The sequence below is a fragment of the Monodelphis domestica genome, chromosome 1, assembly GCF_027887165.1.
Source record: "Monodelphis domestica isolate mMonDom1 chromosome 1, mMonDom1.pri, whole genome shotgun sequence".
Classification (NCBI taxonomy): domain Eukaryota; kingdom Metazoa; phylum Chordata; class Mammalia; order Didelphimorphia; family Didelphidae; genus Monodelphis; species Monodelphis domestica.
The window spans coordinates 291,384,096-291,409,237 of record NC_077227.1 but is presented as its reverse complement, the minus strand read 5'-3'; the positions used below and the strand labels follow the sequence as shown (position 1 = coordinate 291,409,237).

Here is a 25,142-nt window from a genome sequence, read left to right as displayed (position 1 = left end):
TCTGAGTGAAATTTCTCAGGTTATCTTTAACTCATTAAAAATTTTCATTATTCATTGATACCACTTAAAGAATCTATGTCTTCAAAGCAGGGTTGTTTTTTTTTTCAATTTTTTTTGTTATTTTCTTAGAATAAATTATTTACTATAGAATCAAAACTCCATTAAGATTCTTCACACTTCTTTTCTTTGCTCAATCCATATATGCCTCTGTGATTTCTGGTTAGTTCTCCTTTAGTTATGGCAGATGTGCATTAGCAAATTAAAAAAGAAAATGTAATCTTGGGCTGCATTAACGTTATTCTGGGGGCAGCTATGTGGCTCAGTGGACTAGAGCCTAGAGCCAGTCCTGGAGACAGGAGGCCCAGAGTTCAAATGTGGCTTCAAAAACTTCCTCTCTGTGTGAGCATAGGCAAGTTACTTAATCCCTTCTTACTCTTCTGCCTTGGAAATGATACTTAGTATCAATTCTAAAAAAGTAAGGGTTAAAAAAAGTTTTTTTTTATTTTGTTCTGGTCTAGAAAGATAAGACTTGGCCATGACTTGACTATATTTGGAATCTCTCATTCAGTTTTGAATTTCAGATTTTAGAAATAACATAAGCTTATTTAGAAATAAGCTGGAGCATCCAGAAGAGAGCAACCAAGACCTGGGATCCATCAACGTAGATGGCAATTGAAAGCATGGGAACTGATGATACCAAACAAAATAATATATAGGGAGAAGAAAATAGGGTCCAAGACAGAGCCTTGGGAGACTACCATGGTTATTTGTCATGATCTGAATGAAATGAAGATCTAGCAAAAGAGACTGAGTGGAAGTAGTCATGTAGAAGACAAATCAGAGGAGGTGTTACAGAAACCTAGAGAGGAAATCGTCAAGAAGACAGTAATCAACACTGTCAAGGACTGCAGAGATCAAGAAGGATTGAGAAAAGGCCATTGATTGGGCAATTAAAAAATTACTGGAGGGTGCAGCCAGGTGACTCAGTGGATTGAGAGCCATTCTAAATTCAAATCTGGCCTCAGACACTTTCCAGCTATGTGACCCTGGGCAAGTCACTTGACCCCCATTGCCTAGCCCTTACCACTCTTCTGCCTTGAAGCCAATACATAGTATTGATTCTAAAATGAAAGGTAAGAGTTTTTAGAGAAAAAAAAAAATCACTGGTTACTTTGGAGAGAGCAGTTTCACTTGAATGATTAATTCAGAACTATACCAAAAGCCAACCTCAAGCCCATCAGCAATAGAAAAAGAGGCCTATCAGAAAACCTAGCCCCGAGCTTTGACGCAGTGCGGAGGTAGGCAGTTTGGCACCAGGCTGCTGGGCAGCTGCTCCACTGTACTGAGCTCTACTCTAAGCGGGAGTAGGGAAGTTACTATTATTTGGTTTTGTCATAGGAAGATTTGGAGAACGGGGAAGAGGTGGCCACCTGTCCCAGCTGCTCGCTAGTAATCAAGGTGATCTATGACCAAGATCAATTTATGTGTGAAGAAACAGTCTCTGTACCTCCAACCAGCAAAGAGTTAGTTAAGTGTTGAAGAAAGCTTTGAAAACTCAATTTATACCAAATAACCAAAGGATGTGCCCAGGTGGATATTAAACAGGAAATTGAGAACATCTGAATAACAAGAGGGTTTTTTTTTTTGCTTGCTTGCAGTGTATTGCAAAGCATAGCTTCTTTACATTAATAATCACGTTAATCTTAAAAATTAAGAACTGAATTGACAGAGGGGAACCAACATAGATTTTTATAATTGAACTTGAATCTTAATTTCAGTCAAAAATTTTCATTTCCCAAAATTCCAAAGAAGAATAATTTCAAATCAGCAAATGATCATATAGTTTAATCATTTATCTGATAAAACCTGTTAACTTTGATATTTAGTCATTCCCAAGTATCATCTACCTCTGTAATCAGCAATAGGTACTGATGCTCATTTAATTGGCTTCAACAGTAAAAACTTTGTCAGTGGCTGAATTGTAATAGTGTGAGGTGTGTGCACTATCTTGTTTTCTGTCATATCCTAACTTCATAAAGTCAAAGAATGGATATGAAAAGGAAAATCAGTGACCTCTATCCTCAGAGGATAAAAGTCTTCTGTGTCTTGGATACTAGAAACAAGACTCAGTGTGAAATTGCAAGAGACCTTGGAATTCTCATGTCATGTTTTCTCAAAACTAACAGGAGCATAAAAAGGCAAGCATTAGGGCTTGATGATAAGAATAACGTGGTGACCAAAGGGAAAAAAATGAAAGCTGCAAATCCTGTTCAGTCAGGAAGTGAACCAATTGATTGTTCCAAACCAGAGCCAATGGTGTCCCTCTGTCTGATTATTTTCTAAAAGTAAAAAGCCAATGAAATTACCCCAAGGAAGGTGGCTTTGTGTCTTTTGGTACCATTACAATACTGTGTCCACTGCATGTGAAAAGGTGAAGCATCTCCATTAACCATACCCATTGCTGAAGATCATCTTTAAATGTGAGAGAGGCCCATTCTGGATGCCAGCACTAGTAAGGACACATTAAAGGCAGATGCCATTTATGTGCCACCGAGTCAGATCCTAGTAGCCCTAAAAGAGGAAGCTTGCTGTGAAGGGAGGAAAAAAGGCATGTGGACAGTCTTTGCTGCAGTGATGATAGTAGTGAGAAATGGAGCCATTTGTGGAGAAATTGGAAAATCCACAGTGGCTCCTGAAAGGCATGAATCATCTTCCCTGTGAATACTAAGTTAGCAAACATGCATTGATGACTAAAAAGTTATTTTGGTATTGACTTCTGCAATTAGAAAAATGGCTTGCCAGAGTAGCTATTTTGTTGCTCTTAAAAGTGCTATGCGTACCTACATTTAAATTAAAACATGTGCACATTCCTTTTCTGCTTGCCAGTCCTTCAAGTTACATGAGGTTAATAGACCAAGAAGTGATGGACTAAAAGTTGAGTCCCTGCAGCACTTGGTTACCTGGAGTGCCAAGGAAAGTAGCTGTTCTAGAAATATGGAAATGGAATATTCTTGGTGCAATGAGGAAGCTTCTGGCTGCCTGAGACCCAGTCTCATACTGAAAGCAAAGCTGGCTTGTTTAACACCAGTGATGGTTTGGACAAAAGGAGTGTTCAGACTAGAATGAGCTACAAAGAAAAATGGATTGTTCAATCAGTATTGATGGTTTTATAAATATGGGCTACCTCTGCTGATATTCTATCAACAAGGGACATCTTTAATGTGAAATTTGTTGTAGTATAAAGGAAGAAGAGAAAGAAGCTGCTTGAGCCCATGCATCCTGCAAGAAGAGAAGCTTGGGCAATATGAACAGTTATTGAATTTATGATAAATTACAGTGCTATGAGAAAGTCTATCTGCAGCATTGGGCAGAATTACTGAGTAGTGTCTGAACTATAGGAAAAAGTCCAAGTTCAATGCTGTATTTCTAATATAACCAGTTTCCAGTTTAATAGTTAGAAGTTCTTGCCATTTGTTTCTTCTTTTGACTCCTTTCTCATGGGCTTTTTGTTTATTGCTTTTCCAGCCCTGGGACAGTAGTAGCCAAGCTGCTGATAGCCCAAGCAGTGTCATTGTTTATAGACTTCACTATGCTCCCTAGTGCTGACCTGCCAGGGCCCTCCCCTGCAGCAGGTGGGATGAGGTCTCTGTGTATGACCTGGAGAAATTGTAAAATGTGAAGTGTCCAAATGAGATGTATAAAAGCTGGCTGGAGCCCGAGTAGGATGAAGGACAGACTGAGTATGCTACAGTGAGGGAGTTTTGTGTCCAGATTGGTGTGATAGTATAGGAGCTCAAAGATGACTTTCCAGCTTTCACTTTTTTTTTTGTACAGTTAAGGATGCATCATCCATTACCCCTTATTCTTCCCTTTGGGATCTTTGAATAGTATAATTGGGCAAAAGGGATGAAGAACATTGAATTGGAATGTCCTCCCTCTTAATTCAAAATTTCCTAAAAAAGAGGGTAGGGTGAATTTTACCTATGATCCTAGATAGTATGTGGTCATTTGGACTGAGGTGGATACTTACCTGCAAAGTTATAATTGGAGAGACCTTATTGGGTTTAGAGATTAAATGAAAATAAATTGAGAATCCAGAATGGTAAACAATACAGACTTGTCTTTCCCTGGGAGACCTGCCCCTAACTTGCCTGACATTTACTAGAAGGACAACTTTGGACAGTGAAGATCAAGGGCCCTCTGAGGAATGTACATATAGCTTTTCCCTTTGGAATTACACCAAGGAAATCTATGCTGCCATATATTCTATAGGGGAAGGGAAAATCAGTTCCTAATACATAAAGACCCTAACAGGTAGGGTGGGAAGGAAGGCCTTAATTCTGAATACAGTTGTGTATAAAAAGTGTGTATGCATGTATATATTCTCTAGCAGGCAATATTAATTCATTTGCATTCCCCGGAGGACATCCTTATCGACATCATGAGAAAGGTCAAAGAAACCACAGAGTAAATACTGTGAAGTGAATCCCAGCAGTTATATACAATATGATGGTCCCTACAACATAGGTCCGGGGGGCGGGGGGGCGGGTTAGAATGGAGGCTGCAGAGTGGGAAACAGCATCTAGCAGCTGAATTATGGAGAAACTCATTGGTGTCATTGCAGAGTGGCTGTGGGGGTTCAGCCTAGTCTGAAGGCTAAGCCAGAAAGATCAGTGATGGGAGCTTTGGAATTTATTTCACAGGCACTGTAATAATAATAACTCACATTTGGGTAACACTTGTAGTTTGCAAAGGACTTGCCTCACATTTTATTCACTAATATGTTTTATTCTCTTGTACCTGTGTCAATCTGAGCATCTTTGTAAAGATAAATGTAAGTAGACTTAGACATTTTAAATCTCCAAAACAAGTTCCAAATACTCTGCCCTTTCTACATATTTACATCCAGTATCCTAATGAGTGGGGAACTTAAGGTCTTAGGATTGATATTTGGGGAAGCAGTGTAGTATGTACACCATCCAATTTAAAGTCTTGGATATTGGTTCCAACTTTACTGATCAGCTGTGTGACATTTAAGCAAGTCTTCCAACCATCTAAGCTTCAGATTCCTCGTCTCTCAAATGAGTGGATTAGTTTGTATGGTTTTAAAATTCCTGCTTGGCTTGTTGTAATAGACCAGGATTCTGTGACTGCAGGCTTAGAATGAATGACATTAAATTGCTGAACTGAACCAAATTCAACTCAAATATTCAGGTTCTCTTTCATGGTAAATTAAACTTATTTTTTGAAAGTGGTTTGGTTTGAGAAATTAAATTTTTAAAAATTCCTTAAATAATTTCATGTAGCAATTATGTTTAATTGAAAAGGGCTAGATGAATCTGAGGATATGAATCCCATTGCCTACAGAAGTATCCCTAGACACAGCATCAGTGTGAGACTGAGAAGTATATTCTGTACGATTTTTTTGACCACCTTATTGATTGGGGTTTTGTTATCCTCCCATCTTCCATAACCTTGCTCAGAAGAGAAGTGTTTACTGTATTTCCTGAATTGCAACTGAGCTTGGTGTTCTATGTGTTTTTAAAAGTAGATTATATTGGTAGTCTTATTAATAATAATAACTGACATTTATGTAGCACTTTAAAGTTTTTGATAGGAAGTGTGGCATAATGTACCCAGAAGTGACCTCAGAGATGGGGAGACCCAGGTTCTAGTCCCTTCTCCCCTTCTCCAACCCCCCCCCCCATGACACTGGATGTGTGGTTATGGCAAATCTTCATTAGAAAAGGGATTTTGGACTTGAGTTCTGCTTGTGCTCCTTGAATTTGAATCATGACCCTTCAAATGGAATCTACTTGAGTGTCAAAAAGTTTTTGGAATGGAATGAAAGTTCTTAATGTGTCTTATGTATTGTTTTTCTTTTAGAGTTGAACTTTTTCATCAACACTCAAGATATCAACAAATTATGTATAGACTCTGTTAGGCCTTTGATCTGTCAGGTCTCCAGTATATATGGTTGGTTACACAGTGACAGTGCTTTTTTCACTATGACTTAATCTGTAAAGCTGTTATCATTGTCTCAACTCCAATATTGTACCAAGTCCATACTGTGCAATAAAAATGTGTGTCTAAATGCAAAAAAAAAAGAAAAAAGAAAGAAAAGAAACCCTAGCCCCCACTCAGGCAAACAGGTAGAAAATATATATCCAAGCACAAGGATAAGACTAGCAAGAGATAGATGTAATCTGCATCTATATTTGGAGTCATCAAAATCAGCCTCACCCAAGAAAGCCCCAGGATAGTTAGAAAGGTTTGAGAGAGACAAAGACCAAGAGAAGCAAGGAGAAGTGCGGATGATCCAGTGCTCAGATTGGGGGCCCCTAGATCTAGGTCCTTGTACTTCTAAAGTGTCATTGAAGATAGCACTTTGAACTTCAAAGATCCACAGGGTTTTAAACCTGGGAGGTAGAACCCAGACTGAGACCAAGTAAGACTGTCCATCTCACCCAGAAGTTTAATAGGATATAGAGCTTCTGGCCCTGACACAAAACCTCAGCTTAGGAACTAAGGCTGGAGGCATGAGTAGAAAATACACTGGGGTATGCTAGAGCCAGCTCAAATCAACTTGGGAACCAGTTATTAAATTTTCAGTTGAAGTATTTCAGAAATGTAAGCATTTACACTTCAGAAATTAGCAAATGCTACCATTTGGATATTCATTAATTGTTTTGTTGATTGTTTAGACTTAAGAAAGCGATTAAAAGGATGTTAATAATACAGATTGAACTAAAAGTATGTTGTACATTCTTCCCTCCTCCCCATCCCACCCTAACCCTGTCAGAGCTGATGGTAAAACATTTGCCTATACACTCTGAATACACTAGTATAGAAAGAAAGTGAGATTTAGCAGAAAGAGTTGAAAATTAAATAGGTGTCCCTCAATTGTGTAACAATTAAAATTAGTTTCTCTGCTAAAAGTATTATATTTTTAGAGGTTTATTAAAGATTAAGAAGTAAAGAAAATACAAAATAAGAAAGCACGTGCCTAGGAGGGCCGAAAGGCCCATTCAATTTCACTTACTACATCTTGAGAGACGGGTGTGCTTAGAAGCGGAAGCAGAGAGAGTGAGTAGGTGGTACAGTCAGTTTAAATACCCCTTTTGCTCTTGGCCCAGGTGAGGACCTTCGGTGAGATTTCAGGGAATTCTGGGAACTACCAAGGACTTCTGGGAATTGAAGTCTGGGGTTCAAATCTCCATTGTTACAATTGGGGAATAACTGAATGGTTCTTCAGTCATATGGTAAAGGGAATGTAATTGGAAAGAGATCATTTTGGGGAATCCTTGATAGCAAGACATAGAATGAATTGAACAGAACCAGGAAAACATTTTCTATCATGGTCTTTTAAAAAAACAACTTTAAAAGAAATCTAAGAACTCTTCTCACAGCAATCCCCAACAATGTTTTCAGAGGAGCTGTAAAAAACTATTGGAGGGTGCAGCTAGGTGGCCCAGTGGATTGAGAGCCAGGCCTAGAGACGAGAGATTCTAGGTCCAAATCTGGCTTCAGACACTTTCCAGCTGTGTGACCCTGGGCAAGTCACTTGACCCTCATTGACTAGCCCTTACCACTCTTATGCCTTGAAACCAATACCTAGTATTAAATGGGGGGAAAGGGCACAGGGGAAAGAAGGTCTTTAGCAGAAGGTGAGATTTGAGCCACAATTTGGAAGAAGCTAGAAAATGGAGATGAAGAGGGAGTGCATTCCAGGAATGGGGAACAATCTATGAAATGACACATTCAAAAAATACTATCATGTTTGAGCAACTGCAAGGAAATCAGTATAGTTGTATTACAGAGTACTTAGAGAGAAATAAGATATTAGAAGACTGGAAAGTTATAAAAGGACCAGGTCATGAAAGACTTTTAAACACCAGAAAAGATTTACGTTCTACTGACAAGGAACCACTGGATGGTGTGGGGAGAAATGATAAATCTGATCTGGGTTTTAGGAATATCAGTTTAGCCTGGATAGTTTGGATTGGGGAGTGGCTTAAGACAAGATCATCAACCACAAGAATATTTTAGTGGTATAGGTGTGAGGCAGTGAAAACCCTGTGCTAAGGGTGAAGAAAATGGAATTTTGGAAATCATACACATAAATTGGGGGTATGTTGGGGGTTTTCTGGGATGTGGATATCAATGATATAACCATCTTTTTCTGTAGCTTGAGAAAGAATAGGCATAAGAATTGAGTAGATTGAGGAGCTGGAATTTAGGGTATTTGAAAGATTATCAATATGTATCTTGAAGTTCCTGCTATGAGAGCAAGAGTTATAATAATGAAAAAGATTTTGGGGCAGGCACTGAACTTAGAGAACAATGAAGAGTGTCCTAGGAGTTCAAAAGACAGTTCTGTCATTCTTTCAGGGCAGTGTTATCATATATTATGTCAATATTAACGTAAATCTTTTGTCCTGTTTCTCATTCAACAGCCTGTTCTCATCTATGACACAGTGGTACAAACAACAGGAGACTCATGGCACATACCATATGATGAAAACATGGTGGAAAGATACTCCTATGAAGTGCCAACTAAATGGCTTTGCCTTCAGCAACAAAACTAAGGCTTCTAGTCTGGACTAGGTGGCCTCCAAGTACCCTTTCTACTCTAGATTTCTGATCCTTCACTAAATGTCTGTTTACCATTTTACTTGCTGTAGAACACAGTGGTTCTCATATAGGATAGATTAGACTGGAGCTCCACACGTTACAGAGAAGATATTGTATTACTGCTGCTTATTCAGGCAAATTTACAATTTTAATAAGCAGTTTTAAAATTAAATGAGGCATTTCATTTCAGGTTACATTTTCCCCTGTGACTTTCTATCTTTATCAACGATGCCCTTAATATGTTCATCTGTCATTGTCCTTAAGATTTTATAGATTTGATGATTATTGTATTAATGTTGCCCAACAATAAATAGTGGATATTTCTACATTTATTTGTTTTCCTTTATTAAATGCTAATGATTTCTATGAATTTACTTTTTATACTGCTATTTTACTAAAGCTATAATTATTTTGATTACCATATTATTGATTTGCTGGAATTTTCTATACAGAGAATTATATCATCTGCAAATAGGAATAACTGACTATCCTCTTTGCCTATTCCTTTACTTTGTGTTAGTTGAGAAAGGAGACATCCTTACTTAACTTATTGAGAAAGTTTCCAGTAATTCTTCTTCACAAATCATGATAGTTTGTGGGTTTAGGTAAGTATCGTTGACTATATTGAAAGAAGACTATACAGTGATCCCTCAAATATCAGAGGAGTTATGTTCCAGAGACCCCCCACAATAGATGAAAATCTGCAAAGTAGCGGCATTATATTTATTTTATTATTCTTTGATGTTCCTCTGGCACTTAAGCCTTAGAATGGCACAGAATGTTTGTGTGGCATAGGGCTTGAAATAAATTCAAACTTTTACGAAAACTTCACAAAAACACAACATTGCAGAGCAATGTTTTGCTCTGGTTTGCTAATGTGAGATTGTACACGAACACTGTTGGCTGATGGAATGAAAGGTGACTAACCCCAGCACTATGTTCTATATCCTGGACACTGATTGGCTCAGTGGTTGTAGCATCAGTCTGTTTGCTCTCCTGCACCATGCCCATATGTTCAATATCTCTCCTTGTCTACTTTCCATCAACGTCATCACCCAAAAATCCTTATAACACTTTCAAAAGCTCAGGTTGTTTCCTTATCTTCTTATGAAGGGGGAAACACGTAGTCCTCCTATCCCAATATAGTTAACCAAAGTTATTCCATAAATTCAAAACCACAAGTGATATCACTATTTTAAGAAGTCTGAATATATTCCAAAATGCTAATAGCATGTGCTGACTCTCCTTGGCAAAAGGTAAATTTTTAAAATAAAATTTTATTTAATTAACTTAGAATATTTTTCCATAGTTACGAGATTCATGTTCTTTCCCTCCCCTCCTCTTAGCCCCATCCTGTAGCTGATGCACAATTCCACTGAGTTTTACAAGTGTCATTGATCAAGACTTATTTCCATATTATTAATATTTGCACTAGGGTGATAGAGTCTAAGTTCCCTATCATATCCCCATCGATCCATTTAATCAAGCAGTTGGTTTTTCTTCTGTGTTTCTATTCCCACAGTTCTTCCTCTGAATGTGGATAGCGTTCTTTCTCATGAGTCTCTCCAAATTGTTCTGGATCATTGCATTGCTACTAGTAGAGAAGTCCATTACATTCAATTGTACCACAGAATTCCATCACCAACATATACCAATTTTTTTTCTCTTTTCTTCCTTTTTTTCTCTTTTTTCCCCCTTTTCCTGCTTAGCTACAATGGTTGTTTGCTGCCACTAGAGGGCATTAATAAATAATTTAAATTTTTTTCCTTTTTTTTACAGATAAAAATCCAATAAAATCATAAAAAATAAAATAAGCTAAATACCTTCACCTTCTGCCCCTACCCCCTTATAATAATAACTTAAAAATAAATCAGTTTTAAAAATATGCTTTTTTTCCTTTTTTGATCAAACTGCTAAGCAGCATAAATGCTACCATACATGAAAGCCTTCTGCTTTTTACCCAATTTGAGGCATGTAAAATTCCAAATTCCCTCCTCCTTGTACTCCTAGGAAATTTTATTTTTCTGATCTCCATTCTTAAGACCAAAAAATGCTACTATACAAGAGATTAAAGCAGAAATGAAGGATGACAGGAGCATTCAATCAAAACATTTCAAACACATGATCTAATGAAATACTGATCCCATCCAAAACAAATCTGAATTTTGTGAGCCTGTTCCTGAACCACAAATGGAGGATAATCCTATTTCTCCCAAAATGGAGCTGAGACACCCCTCACATATACATCAGGTGCAGACCCTTCTCTCTCGTACTCTGCAACATCTCTCTCATGCTTTGCAACTCCTGGCTGATCTTACCTCCCCTGATCCTCCTTCTAATCCCCCATCCTCTCCTGCCCTTTCCCCAACCCCAAAGAAATCTCGTTCTGCTACCATACCTATTCCTACCCATGTTGCCTCGGCATCCCCACAGTCACCTTCAAAGGAATCACAGCCATCAGAATACTATGAATTCCTTTTCCCCTTAAGAGAAGTGCCCAAAATAGGATGCAGTGGGGATGTGGTGACCCTAAGACACCACATTCCTTTCACTCCTCAAGAAATTAGAGAACTAAAATATAATTATATCATTTTGAATGCAAACCTCTCATAGTAACCAAGAAAAATGCTAATATTTTTTATCAATATGACCCATTCTATAAGGATGTTGAGAATTTGCTCAATGCCTTCTAATAGAACATGAGAAAAATCAAATCATCTCTCATGTTAACAAGGTCCAGGGGCATTACACTGGAAAGCTTAGGATCCTGCATGAGATTATAACAGTACTGAGGACTGGTTGCAATTACATCATTGTAGGGAGGCCATTACAACAGCTATGTGATAGTACTGCTTGGTTTATACCCCAAAGAGTTAATAAGGAAAAAGACCTATACAATAATATTCATAGCTGTGCTCTTTGTGGTGACAAAAAATGAGAAAATGAGGGAATGCCCTTCAATTGGGAAATGGCTGAACAAATTGTGGTATATGTTGATAATGGAATACTATTGTGCTCAAAGGAATAATAAAGTGGAGAAATTCTATGTGAACTGGAATGGCTTTCAGGAATTGATGCAGAGTGAGAGTAGCAGAACCAGGAGAACATTATACACTGTGGTACAATCAAATGTAATGGACTTCTCCATTAGTGGCAATGCAGTGATCCTAAACAACTCGGAGGGACTTATGAGAAAGAACACTATCCGCATTCAGAGGAAAACCTGTGGGAGTAGAAACACCAAAGAAAACCAACTGCTTGATTACCTGGGTTGAAGGGGATATGATTGGGGATATAGACTCTAAATGATCAACCTAGTGCAAACATCAACAACATGTAAATAGGTTCTGATCAAGGACACGTGTAAAACCCACTGGAATTGCATGTTGGCTACGGGAAGGGGTGGGGATGGGAGGGAGGGAAAGAATATGATTCTTGTAACCAAGGAATAATGTTCTAAATTGACTAAATAAAATTTTCAAAAAAATAAATAACAGCTATGTGAGAATGCTCCGAGGATACAGAAGCATGGTCAAAATTTGAAAGCCTTAGACAATTAGATGATGAAACACCCTCTCAATTCATTGGTAAGCTCATTGAGCCTTGGGGGTCAATATCTAGACCTTGATATTTCTAAAGATAAAGATATTAAGCAAAAAAAAAAGGCATTTTGTCAAGTCTTGCGGGGTAGTCTGAGATTATTTTAAGACACGTTACCCACGATGGCCTCAGATGGACCTTGAAGAGTTGAGGAACACTGCTGCTTATGACTTTAAAGGCCAAAAAGAACAACAGGGAAAGGCTAATAATGTCATAGAAACCTTTGGGGGGAGGAGGGGATCAAATCTTTATATAGGATAGGTTTGATAAGACAAAGGGCATGATAACCAATGGAGCTAGCCCCTCTCCAAGAATCTATCAGTCCCTTACCTGCCACTTCTGTCATAAGAAGGGCCACATAATGATGAATTGTAGGAATTTTTCCTGGGCAGTGATGAACTACACCAACCAGAGAAATTCTTATAGGAACAATTACAGGAATGATAATTATAATGGTGATTTCAGGAATCGTAATTTTAGGACTGATAATAATCCTAGGGACATAAATCAGGCACCTGACAACTCATACCAAATGACCCCACAGCAGTATATTTTGAGAGGTACTCGCCCCCAAACCACCCAGGGAGCTACTGCCCTTCAGGCGGAAACCCAAGGTACTACCCAAATTATGAAGGTGTACAGGAGGGGATTGGGGCAGAGGAATCACGGAATACAACCTTTGATTTTCCAGACCCTGATGTCTTACTGCCTCTTGTCTCTATCCACTGACCCCCCCCCCGCCCCCAATGCTAATGAGCCTCATGTAACATTAAAGATTGACAACACCTATTATGATTGTCTTTTGGACATTGGAGCTTCCCGGTCTGTATTGAAGAGTACACTTGATTCAGATTGCAGTTCCATTGGCTCAGTTAATGTCAGGGTGGTATCAGGAACAACCCTAAAGGTTCCCAAGATTTCCCCCAGAATAGTGTCTGTATGACCCCTTAGTGCCTGGCTCCTCTTAATGCCTGGCTCCCCTTTATATTTGCTGAGGAGAGAACTTTTGTGCAAGCTTAGGGCCACAATAACCTGCTCTCCAGATGGTTATATGACACTGGAACTGTCTGAGGAATCCTTAACTTTACTCCCTGTACTTCTTACAGATGCTCATGAAATGAAGGAAACTCCTATTTTTGAGAACCCAACTGATATACCTGAGTTTCTCTGGGCCACATCATCTTGTGATGTTGGCCTATTTAAATCAGCTGTCCCTGTCCAAATTCAAACAAAATCTAACCCACCTCCTTCCATTCCTCAGTACCCTCTTTCGAAGGAGGCAATTGGTGGCATTACACCTATAATAAATTCCCTGATTGACCAAGGCATCATAATTCTCTGTAAATCTGAATATGCCTATCCTGCCTGTTAAAAAGCCAAAACTGGGGCCCAATGGCAAGCATCTCTATCACTTTGTCCAGGATTTGAGAGCTGTGAACAATCACATTATGAAGAGACACCCTGGAGTTTCCAACATAAATATTGTTATTTCTTCTATTCCTAGCACAGCTACATACTTTACAGTAGTAGAAGTGCTCGGCTTTCTTCTCTATACCCATACATGAGAATTCCAGGCACATCTTTGCTTTCACCTGAAAGGGCTCCCAGTGGACCTCAGTTCTTCTGCCCTAAGGATTCATGGACAGCCCTACTTTGTTTACACAATTCTTAACTGCTGATACAGATGCCATAAAATTTAAATATAGCCATTTAATTCAGTATATGGATGATTTGCTCTTGGCCTCATCAAACGCTGAAGCATGCCAAGTGGATAGCAAACACCTCCTCTTGGAGCTACATAAGAGAGGCCACAAGGTCTCCAGGGATAAAGTGTCTCCCCAAGGTACAATATTTAGACTTCATTTTGACAGCTGGGTCCCATTTAATTTCTCCCAAGCATATTGAAAATATCCAAAAGTTAAGTGCTCCTACCACTAAAAAGCAATCGAGGGCAATTCTTGGAGCAACAGGATTTTGTCAGTAGTGGATCCCTTGCTATGGGGAAATTACTAAGTCCCTTGTAGCACTCACACAAAACTCAGTCCCTAAGCCACTTAAATTGGAAATAGAACACCTAACAGCTCTTTCAAATTTAAAACAAGCTATCCTATCTGCCCCTGCTCTAGTCATACTCAATTATGATAAACCATTTACCTTATATGCCCATGAACAAAAAGGGGTAGCTTCAGGTGTTCTAACTCAACTTTTGGGACATGCTCAATGCCCAGTAGCCTATTATTCAGCCCAACTTGACCCAGTAGCTGCCAGAGCATCACTATGCCTTAGAGGAGTAGCTGCCATGGCTTTACTGGTAATTAAAACTGCCAATCTGGTATTGGGATGCCTTCTGAGGGAGACCGCCAGCAGTTCCCTCAAGAAAGGAAAGATGGGAGTTTTACCGCTTGGGGGAAGGATCTGAAATCGGGAGGGATGGAAGAAAGAATCAGCCACGAATCATACTATACACATGATCCCCACAGAGATTAGCTCAGCCAGTCCCTCATTTCCCAAGGACAGGAGACCATGAGGTGACCATAACATCATGGAAATCAGAACTGTGTTCAGAAACAGGTAAAGAGCAAGCCCAGTCCCATCTAGCCTCGCTTGATGCACAGACTTTTATGGCTTGTGGTTAGGGGATAGAACAGGAGAGTTAAGTCAGAGAGACAAAAGAAATTGCATAAGAAAAGCAGAGCATGGTTGGAGGCCTAGCTCTAAGAGAGATAAGTGAAAGGAGTGAAAGTAAGGAAGGAAGAAAGGAAAAGTGAGAGAGAGAGAGGGAGGGAGAGCTGGCCACTGCATGGCTCATCTTTTATTAACATTCATATGCAAATATTCATAATACATATTAATTAAAGACATAGGGGATTATCATTGGTAGAAAGGTAAATTGTCATAAGATAAGGGCGGATCCTTTTTCAGCCTGGGGAGAACAAAGAAACCTGATTTCGCACCTAAAGCTGGGGGATGCTGGGATCAAGGGCCAAAGGCTTTACTTGCCATGCGCAGGACTGAGCATGCTCTCTCCTAAGACCAACTTTACAGCTTAATTAACTCTCTAGAGTAAACACAGCTGTGTACTGCTACACCTTCTGACCATGATCCACACAGTGTGAGTGCAAATAAGACAGATAAAAGAATGCGAGTGCAAATGAGGTAAGCAAAACAAGAATACATACCAAAAAATACAAAAAAAAAATAGTAAAGGCACAAAATGTTACAAAAGGCACATCAGGTCAATATAGGTCACTAATACAGATTTTCTTCTATGAAGTAGTACATGTGTTTCCCTACAAGGCAATTTGTGCAAATATGAGGATCAACCAAATAAAGTGTAACAAAATAGTACAAATCCAACAATAAAGAAGTCTAATCACAATCAATAGTCAAATGCAATCAGTGCAAGCAATTATTCATCATCAACAGAAGGTACTTGTTTTACATGGCTACAATGAATCCAAGAGTCCCTCTCTCCAACTTTTATGGCTGTTGGTGTAGTTAATAGGATCTGGAATGGTCCATCATAAGCAGGTTCAGTCAACCCAGTATGTTTGAAATTCTTTATGGACACATTATCACCTGGATTTAAATTAGGAAGCAAGAAATCAATGGGGCCTGCTTGAACAGCAGTTCCAGAGTCTTGGAGTTCTTCCAATTTTGTTTTTAATTGTCTGATATACGTAGCAATGTTTGTATCCCCTCTAATAGTGAGGTATAGGCAGGGGCAAATGGTTGTACCTGAATAGGTGGATGTCCAAATAGCATCTCAAATGGTGATATGTGATTTTTAAATCTCCATCTTGCTTGGTCTAGCACCCAAAATTGTGCACACCCACACTACACGGGCATGTGCTAGTCAATGGCAAATCAGAAATAACTAATTGCCCACCTGGACTGTCCAAAGCCTTGCTTGAGCCACCATTGGCACATGTGAGGCGCAGGAAGTGAGGTAAAGAACAGCCTCTGGAGTTCGCTCACTTCCTGTGGACAGGGCTAGAGGCCAGTTCGTGCTAGGAGCTCGAGCAGGGAGGAGACCCGCAGGTAACTTTCCTTCAGATCAGTCACATGAGTCAAAGGACTGGTTCCCTTCTCTGCCTTGGCCTTCTCTCTTAGAGGCCTAAACTCCCTCTGGCTCTGCCAGAAGGTTGAGTTAACCTCTTTCCTTGCCCCCTTCTTTCCTTCTCTCTCTCTCCTTCTTTCTTACTCCTGTTGTAATTAAACTGCCATAAAACTCATTCTGACTTGAGTGTTTCATTTAGGAATTTCATAAGTGAATTCCTTGGAGACTTTAAATTAATATATATATATATCAGTCTTTAAAGATGATTTCACTATCACAGAAATGTGTAAATCACCTCTGGGTCTGCTTCTGAGATAAAATAGGGTCAGAGATAGAATTTCAGGCCACTTTAAATGCGTCTACATGCCTTTTGTAACATTTTGTGCCTTTACTAATTTTTTTTGTATTGTCTTGAATGTATTATTGCTTTATCTATCTCATTTGCACTCACACTGCAGATCATGATAAGTTAAAAAGGAAATGAATTTTATTTTTTGAAAACTAGCCTCTATACTTTACCTCTGTAATTGTGAAATATATACAATTTTAATATTTTGTTTTCTTCCTACATATGTCATACAGTATTGATTTTTTTTCCTTCTTTTCTCATCTTTTGCCTTTGAAACACGTCACTAGTATTGAAAAAAGGTTTTTGTTTTTTTTTTAACTATTTTTACTTTTTGCAATAGAATCAGCTAAGATGCCTGTTTACCTAGCATATAAAAGCATACCCAAAAAGCTTTGGACTATGGCAACCTGCCATAGTTATTTAACTATTATGAGACTTTTGCTCCATGACTATGTCTAATCAAAGGAGAAGTGGACCACAAAGGAGCACAGAACTTGACTTGCCAGGTGCCAAACAAGCACAAAAAGGTGAAAGAAATCAAACCAATCCTGTGGGGATTGATGACATTCTGCACAAAAAGCATAATGACTTGAACATGTGTAAGACTCAAGGTTGCAGCTGTTTTAACATGTGTTAAATGCAGTACATCAAGCATAGAACATCGATTGTTCTTGCTCCATTATCCCCACCCCCCTGCAAAAAAAAAATGAAGAAAAGGGTTGAACTGAGGAATTGTATTTCCTATTTGTCTCAAGATCTAGTCTCTTTTTCTATTTTCTCTCATGAAGTGACAACTTACTGTCGTCCAGATTGCTGAATTGGGTTAGTGATTGATGTTGTACGTTTATGGGACATGGATCACTACAAGAACTGGTTGTGAGTTGTGATATTTTTTTTTCCTTCTTCCCAGGACTTTTTTTCTTCACGTTTTCTTTTTATATTTTTTTTAATATGACTCAGAGGTTATTTTTTTTTATTCCTTGATGTTTTTTGATACTTCATTCATATACCTTATGACTCGACCATGTATCCCTGTGTAATTCCTACATGTATACCTGTATCCTACTTGGGAGGCAAAGGGGATGTATTATTATTTTCCTCAGGGAGGACTATGCTATTGTTGTGAACTTTGACTTGAATTCGAGCCAAATTTAGAACAAGAGACTACCTCCCAGAATCTAGGAGGTTCCATGAAGATGCCTGCAGAGACCACACGCTGTACCAGAAGATCAAGTGAACTTCGAGATATGGCGAATTTGAACTTTGTGAGGGTTGAATGCTTTTGTTTTGAATGTACACTCTTATGCCAAAGGGGACTGCCCCCTAATTGGCTTTTTGTCAATGCACCTATTTTTGTTTTTTCGTTTTCTCTTTTATTTTCCCCTTATCCCCAAATTATTGTAACTTCCCTTTAAAAACTGTAATATTTATATATACCTCTAGTTCAAGTTATAAGTTAATTATGTTTTCATGATCCACTGGGGAGACTGGCCTCCCAAAGGATCACAGGAGGGGATGTATTGATTTAGAATCTTGAACCCTAGAGACTACATTTCGCACAATCCCCTTTTCCTTTTCCTGTTTGTGAGTCTCCCTAAGTGGATGGAGTTTTGAGTTTCTATTTCTGCCTCCACGAGCTCTTGGGCCTTGTACCAACATGAAGGAGGAAGCAGTATTTTTACTTTCCCTTTTTTTAAATTTACCTGGGGTTTTTTTAAAATTTCTATCTGCTCTAAGTGGATTTTAATAATATTAAAATTGTACTTGGAGTATTGAAAATTAATTTTAATCTTTATACCCTCCAACATTCATTATTTTCTTTTGCTATCATGTTAGCCAATCTGCTAGGTGTGAGGTGATACCTCAGAGTTGTTTTGATGGCAAAGGTATTTTTGCAAGGTACTTCAAGGGATTTAAACTTATTATTTTACTCACAGTATGATTATTGAGTAACATGTGCAGTTGTAATACTACAACTTATCATTAAAATACTTATCTAATAGGATTATATGTAGAGAATATACAACTATACAATGGCATAAAACATTGACTATAAACTGAAGATGCTTAATTATCTTTTTTTTTAACCCTTATCTTCTGTCCTAGAATCAATACTGTGTATTGGTTCTAAGGCAAAAGAGCAGTAAGGTCTAGGCAGTGGGGATCAAGTGACTTGCCCAGGGTCACACAGCTAGGAAGTATCTGAGGCCAGGTTTGAACCCAAGACCTCCCATCTCTGGGCCTGGCTCTCAATCCACCCAGCCACCCAGCTGCCCCCTGCTTACTTATCTTTTACATAAAATAGGTATGATAATGTTTACATAATTCTGAATTAATTCAAATAAATTATCTGGAAATAATTTAAATTATGTGTGAAAAGTGACCAAAATTGTCATATCTAAAACCTAGTGATCTCACTTCTGGACTTATATCCAAAGGAAACCAGTGACAGAAAAAGAGGGATTATGTATACCAAAATCTTTGTAGAACTTTTTATAGTAGCAGAAAGTTAAAATCAAAGCTAAAATCAGTTTGGGAATGGTTGAACAAATTGTGGTGTAGGAAGCTTTCCCACAACAGTACATGACTGCTTGCCATCCCCAATGGGGGTGGGAACAGTTTGAGAGTCTTGATAGACAACTTCCTCATTAATTATTCACTAATCAGAGAGGTCTTGGGATATTTAAGGGAGGGATTGAATAATGAGTTTCCAAATCATATTTATAGAGCTGTATGAAAGAACTTTCTTGTCTTTGACTATCAAAAAGATCATTGACCTATTTAACTTACTGGTCAAATGCTAGTCTAATAAATAAATTTATATTCTTAACAAAAAACTAGTCTTTCAGACTTTTTAATTGTTGACACTTTGCTGTTAATTTTCACTTTAATTTTTTTTTTAGGGGTTGACTGCGGCATTCTATTCTCTACCTTCTGAGATTTCTTATACCTTTGAGATTCTATAATTTTGAATTGTCCTTCCAAAGCATATTGGATTAGAGCCCAAAAGGCAACTTTTACAGTACATCAAGTCAAATCAATAGAAGGTTTGAATAGCAACTCCAGGCAAAAATACCCTATTCAGGATTCCTATAATCATTTGTTTATATACATATTGAAATCTGCTTTCACTTTAAGAAAGTGAGGTGTGGCTACTTCAATTATAAAGATAAAATTCCTATTTCAATTATTTCTGTACCCTTTCTGTCCCTGCCAATAAAAGAAATTTATGCATATAGAAAACTAAGGTTTTCTTGAGAAAGGAACCAAGATATCTCTTTTGCCATAAGTAATTCCATTTTAGAAATTGTCTTTCATTCCATTTACAGTAAGGAGTCTTGTCTTCCTTTGTCTTACTTCCCTTAAGCCCTCCCCAAGTTGGCCCTTGCTTCTGTGTCAATAAAACACTCCTTCTCTAGCTCCTTTTATAGATGATGAAACTGAGACAAACAGGGATGACTTACCCAGGGTCCCAACCTAGTGTCTGAGACCGAGCTCGAATATGTCCTCCTGACTTCAGATTGACACTTCCACTGTATCACCTACCTCTACTTGTTCTTCCTCATCACCTAGTTACAGTTTCTTCTACCCTGGCCCCCAAATTACAAAATGTAATCTTTTTGACCCTGACAGTTAATGAAAATCTAATATATGAATTAATTACAGGAGTAGCATCAACCTTGAGGCCCAATATAAAAATCCTCATAAATAATTCAAAGGCTTCTTGTAGGCTCACTTCTGCATGAATGTATAGGTTTGGGGTATAAAGTTTATTTTTTCCTCCAACAGATTACTTTTAAATTTTCTGTTTATTTTGTGTTTTGACCAAATATATATTTTTAGCCCCAATAGCTCTTGAAGAAGAGTTCCATTTTGTTTTATTGTATATCAGACATTCATGCGATAAAATCCTTTAATTCTTTTACTTTGGCCTTGAAATTCATACCTTACTTTGTGCCTGAGGCCCCTCCCTCTGATTGGACTCTATTTAAGGAGAACTTCCAGGCCAACCAACTTTTCATTTCCCATAAGGCTTCACTCCTTTACACCTACCCCTTTTTTCTAGTTTCCTATTGTGTTTTGTATTCCTTGATTAGAATATAAACTCTCTAAGGACAAGAACTGTCTTTTTTTTTTTTATAATTGTATTTCCGGGGTATTTTTCACATTCTTTACATAGTGCCTAGCAGGTAGCTAGCATTTAATAAATGTTTGACTTGTCCATTTAAAAAAGAATCATCCTTCTCCTTCTCCTTTTCTCCTCTCACCTTTTCTTCCTCTTCTCTTCTACAAAATGACTACTATGAAAAAAACACAATACATGACTGCACATATAAAAATGCATATGAGATTGCTTACTGTCTCAAGGAGGGGGAGGGGAGGAAGAAGTGATGGAAGGAGAATGGGAAAGAGAGAAAGAACTCAAAATTTAAAAAAATAAATGTTAAAAAATTTTTACATGTAATTGGGGAAAAATAAATAATTTTTAAAATTAAACTACTTATATTAACAAAAAAGGAAATTTAATACTTAAAACAACCCAATGTCAACTTGGAAAAACACAGAACTACTAAAGTAGTCAGAAAAACTAAGTCTTTAATCAGAAAAGAGATAGATCCATAATAATCGGCCACTACACAGAGCCAAGAGCCAAATACTACACAGATTCAAAACCCTGGGGCTCTGGGGATAGTATCTCTGGGAGTATCAATGCTCTAGAAGATTCTCCAAAGAACAATAGAACTTGGGAAACTTATGTACCATTTGAGGAACTAAGGACATGGAAGTATGATTGATTGGCATTATGGTGGCTACCAGGAAATGAGAAGTCCAAGACAGGATCATCTGAAAGAGGTTGATGCTTTACAATGGATACAAAGGGAAAGGTCCAGCCAACAGGCTGGGCTACCTGGGAGAGGATTTTGATACAATGGGAGAAACTATTATGAAAAAAAGATACTTAACATTTGATTAGGTCTACTAATCTCACCTGAACTGGGACTATTAAGTACTTTAAGATCTATTGTTCAGTCTGAAATGGGTGAGTCTGGGACTTCTTTCTGGGTGAGTTCTCTGGGAATGGGGTAAAATTAGGGTTCCCCCAAAAAAACCAGTTGACACACATAATTTAGCATTTAACACCCATCACAGAAAAAGGAATTGAACAAGCCATCAAAGAATCCTCTAAGAAAAAGGCCCCAGGTCAGATGGATTCATAAGTTAATTAATTCTACCAAACATTCAAAGAACTAACTCCAATATTATATAAATTAATTAGAAAAGCAGAGGAAGAGGGAATCTTTCCAAACTCTTTTTATGACACAAATATGGTATTGATACCTAAACCATAAAAAGAGCTAAAACAGAAAAAGAAAACTATAGAATAATCTGCCTAATGAACATTGATGCAAAAAAAAATTTAAGTTTTATTTTAATTTTAATTTCTTTTTAATAAATTTAGAACATTATTGCTTGGTTACAAGAATCATATTCTTTCCCTCCCCTTCCCCCACCCCTTCTTGTAACCAACTCGAAATCCCACTGGATTTTACATGTGTCTTTGGTCAAAAACTTTTTTCTTGTTGTTGATCATTTGGAGTATATGTCCCCAATCATATCCCCATTGACCCAGGTAATCAAACAGTTGTTTTTCTTCTGTGTTTCTGCTCCCACTGTTTTCCCTCTGAATGTGGATAGCATTCTTTCTCATAAATTCCTCTGAGCTGTTCAGGATCACTGTATTGTCACTAATGGAGAAGTCCATTACATTTGGTTGTACTACAGTGTATCAATCTCTGTGTAAAATGTTCTCCTGGTTCTGCACCTTTCACTCTGTGATGCAAAAAAAAAAAAAAATTTAATAAAATACTAGCAAGGAGATTAATGCATTATATCACAAGAATCATACACCAAGATCAAGTGGTTTTACACCAGGAATGCAGGGATGGTTCAGTGTGTGAATCTTAAAATTTCTCAGACTTGTGAATGTTACAAATTCTCAGACTCTACCTTAGAACATTTGGTTAAGACCATTCCCCATTTTAAACAATGAAGGTACTTGATCAGGAATGTGAGAACTCTAACATTACTCCACCCATACTTAAGCATACTTTAGGGGAGGATAAAGTTGTAAACTCCTTACTAAACAATGAAAAAGTACTTAACTCATACTTATAGTGAGGCAAAAGCCCTTAAGCTAAGTCTATTTTTAGATCTAATACAAAAAGGTGCTAAATATCTATGAAGGTCAGGCAACTTGCAAACTTGCAAGGGACAAGCTTAACAAAAGAGGTGTGAAGTTTTAGTCTACCCAGAGAAGTTGAGAACTAAAGAAGGTGTGAATTAAGAATGGTCACTCCTGTGAAAACGTCTACTGTGATTGGTAGATGTGAAAACTTAGGGGAGGTGACATAGGAGAAAATTCTCTTTAAAAGAAGGTCAGAGAGGCCTCTGAAAGGAAGTTGAGCCTTGGAAGCTGAAGTGGAGCTTCCTGAGCTATACTGGAGGGTCTCTCTGAACACTAGAATCTTGCATGGGACAAATCTTGTGGTGAGTGGATAAAAGACTGATTGATCTCTCTCTTAAGGCTCAGGCCTAGGCCATGTTGGCTAAGGCCCTTCATACTTATTCCTCTCTTATTCTCTCTCCCTTTCCTTAATTCCTTTATTTGTATTAATTAAATCTCCATAGAACCCAGCTGGCTTGGGTATATTTAATATTTGGGAATTTTCCCATGGCAACCACTATATTTTTTATTTTAAACCATATTTCCATGTTCACAGTTCAAGGCAACCACTCTTTTATCTGTAACAAATGTTAGAAAAACAATCAGCATAATTGACCATATTAATAACAAAAACCAACAGATACCACATGATTATTTCAATAAATGTAGAAAAGCATTTGACAAAATGCAACATCCATTCCTCATTTTAAAAAACATTAGGAAACACTGAAATAAATAGAACCTTCCTCAAAGTGATAAATGATATCTATCTAAAACCATCAGTAAGTATTATCTATAATGGGGACAAACTGAAACCCTTCCCAATAAAATTAGATATAAAGTAAGGATGTCCACTATCACCATTCTTATTTAATATTATACTAGAAATGTGTGAAGAAAAAGAATTGAAGGAATTAGAACAGGCAATGAAGAAACAAAGTTGTTTTTTCAGAGGATATGATGGTATGCCTATAGAATTGTAGAGAATTGACCAAAAAACTAATAGAAATAATTACCAACTTCAGCAAAGTTGCAGGATACAAAATAAATCTACATTAGTCACTATCATTTCTATTTACCACCACGTGTGCAACTCTGCTTCACTTAAATCTAGTTCACACTTAAGTTAAGACACCACACCATGATGTCATTGGTTCTCTTTGTAAGGGGTAAATTTAGGGTTGTTGGTTTTGTTTACTGAATATAAATGTAATTAGTTGCCAGAGATTTAATTCAATCCCAATAAAAATATTCAAGTCAGTTTGGGAATTTTATGGTGGTTTAATTAATATAGAGGGAAGGAATTAAGAAGAAGAGAGAGGGAAAAGGGCATAAGATTTCTCTGGTCTAGCCTGAGCCAAGGTGAGTTCAGAGACCTTCCAGCCACAAGGCCTGTCTGAGATGAGGGGCCTCCTAGGAGGACAGCATTTTAGGAAAGGTAAAGGGGAAAAAAAAGGATTCAGCCTAAACACTGAGAGAACTCAGGGAAGACACCTCACCTGACACACGTCAAGACGCCAAAATGCTGCCACGAGCCACACCGCAATTTGAACCCAGTATCTCTGAGAGAGAAACCGCAAGCTCAACTCCTCCACTGCCAAAAAGAGAGACTATCAAAAGGAAGTGATGCAAATATATAGACTTTTTTTTAACATCACTTCCTGTGTCCCACATGTACCATTGGTAGTTTAAGCTTGATTTAGGATAGCTCAGGGGGTCTGTCAGTTGTTTATTATTTGTCTTCCTAGCACATGTCTGTCATAGGCTATCTTCCTCAACACTTAATCCTTAAGTAGGGGTGTAGACATTCCTGTTTGTTAGACTAAGCTGGGTGAGTAAATGTAAAATTCACATCTTTGAAAATGAAGGATGTACAACTGTAAACAAGAGAATATCCTTATTAGGATTAATTAGCAGCTAAGGCTAGGGTAAAAAATAGTGGATATGGTTTTTTTAATACCAGCCAGAATCTTGGGAAGTGTGGTGGTTGGAATTCTGAGTAGCCAGAGAAAATTGGTATTTTCCTACTGCCAACCGGCTCCTAAGGTTTTTTTGCCTTAGGAGAAGCCTAGTATTTCTGTTCCCTGGAACACTGAAAACACACAGTAACAGGTGAAGGAGGAGAACAAGTTAGAGTTTTTGGAAAAAGTTTGGGGGGTGGGGATCAACAGAAAAGAGAAAGAGGGAGGCAGTTTTTACTCTGTGTGGCGGCTAAGAGAGCCAAGCCATTTTACAGCCTGCTTAGTTTGAAAAACCTAGCTAGGCTTGGAAGG

General features: G+C 38.0%; 1 protein-coding gene across 7 annotated transcripts in view; it reads left to right on the top strand.

Moving 5' to 3' along the window:
• PRORP (protein only RNase P catalytic subunit) overlaps positions 1-8,960 on the top strand; it is a 97,402-nt gene extending 88,442 nt beyond the window's left edge. For 6 of the 7 annotated variants that reach the window (XM_056811031.1, XM_056811033.1, XM_016425619.2 and 3 more), the window contains one exon: positions 8,457-8,960. In XM_056811031.1, the coding sequence (XP_056667009.1) occupies positions 8,457-8,588 (132 nt within the window). In that variant the 3' untranslated portion in view covers positions 8,589-8,960. The other variant, XM_056811032.1, reaches the window with a different exon arrangement.
• Positions 8,961-25,142: the final 16,182 nt, after the last annotated feature.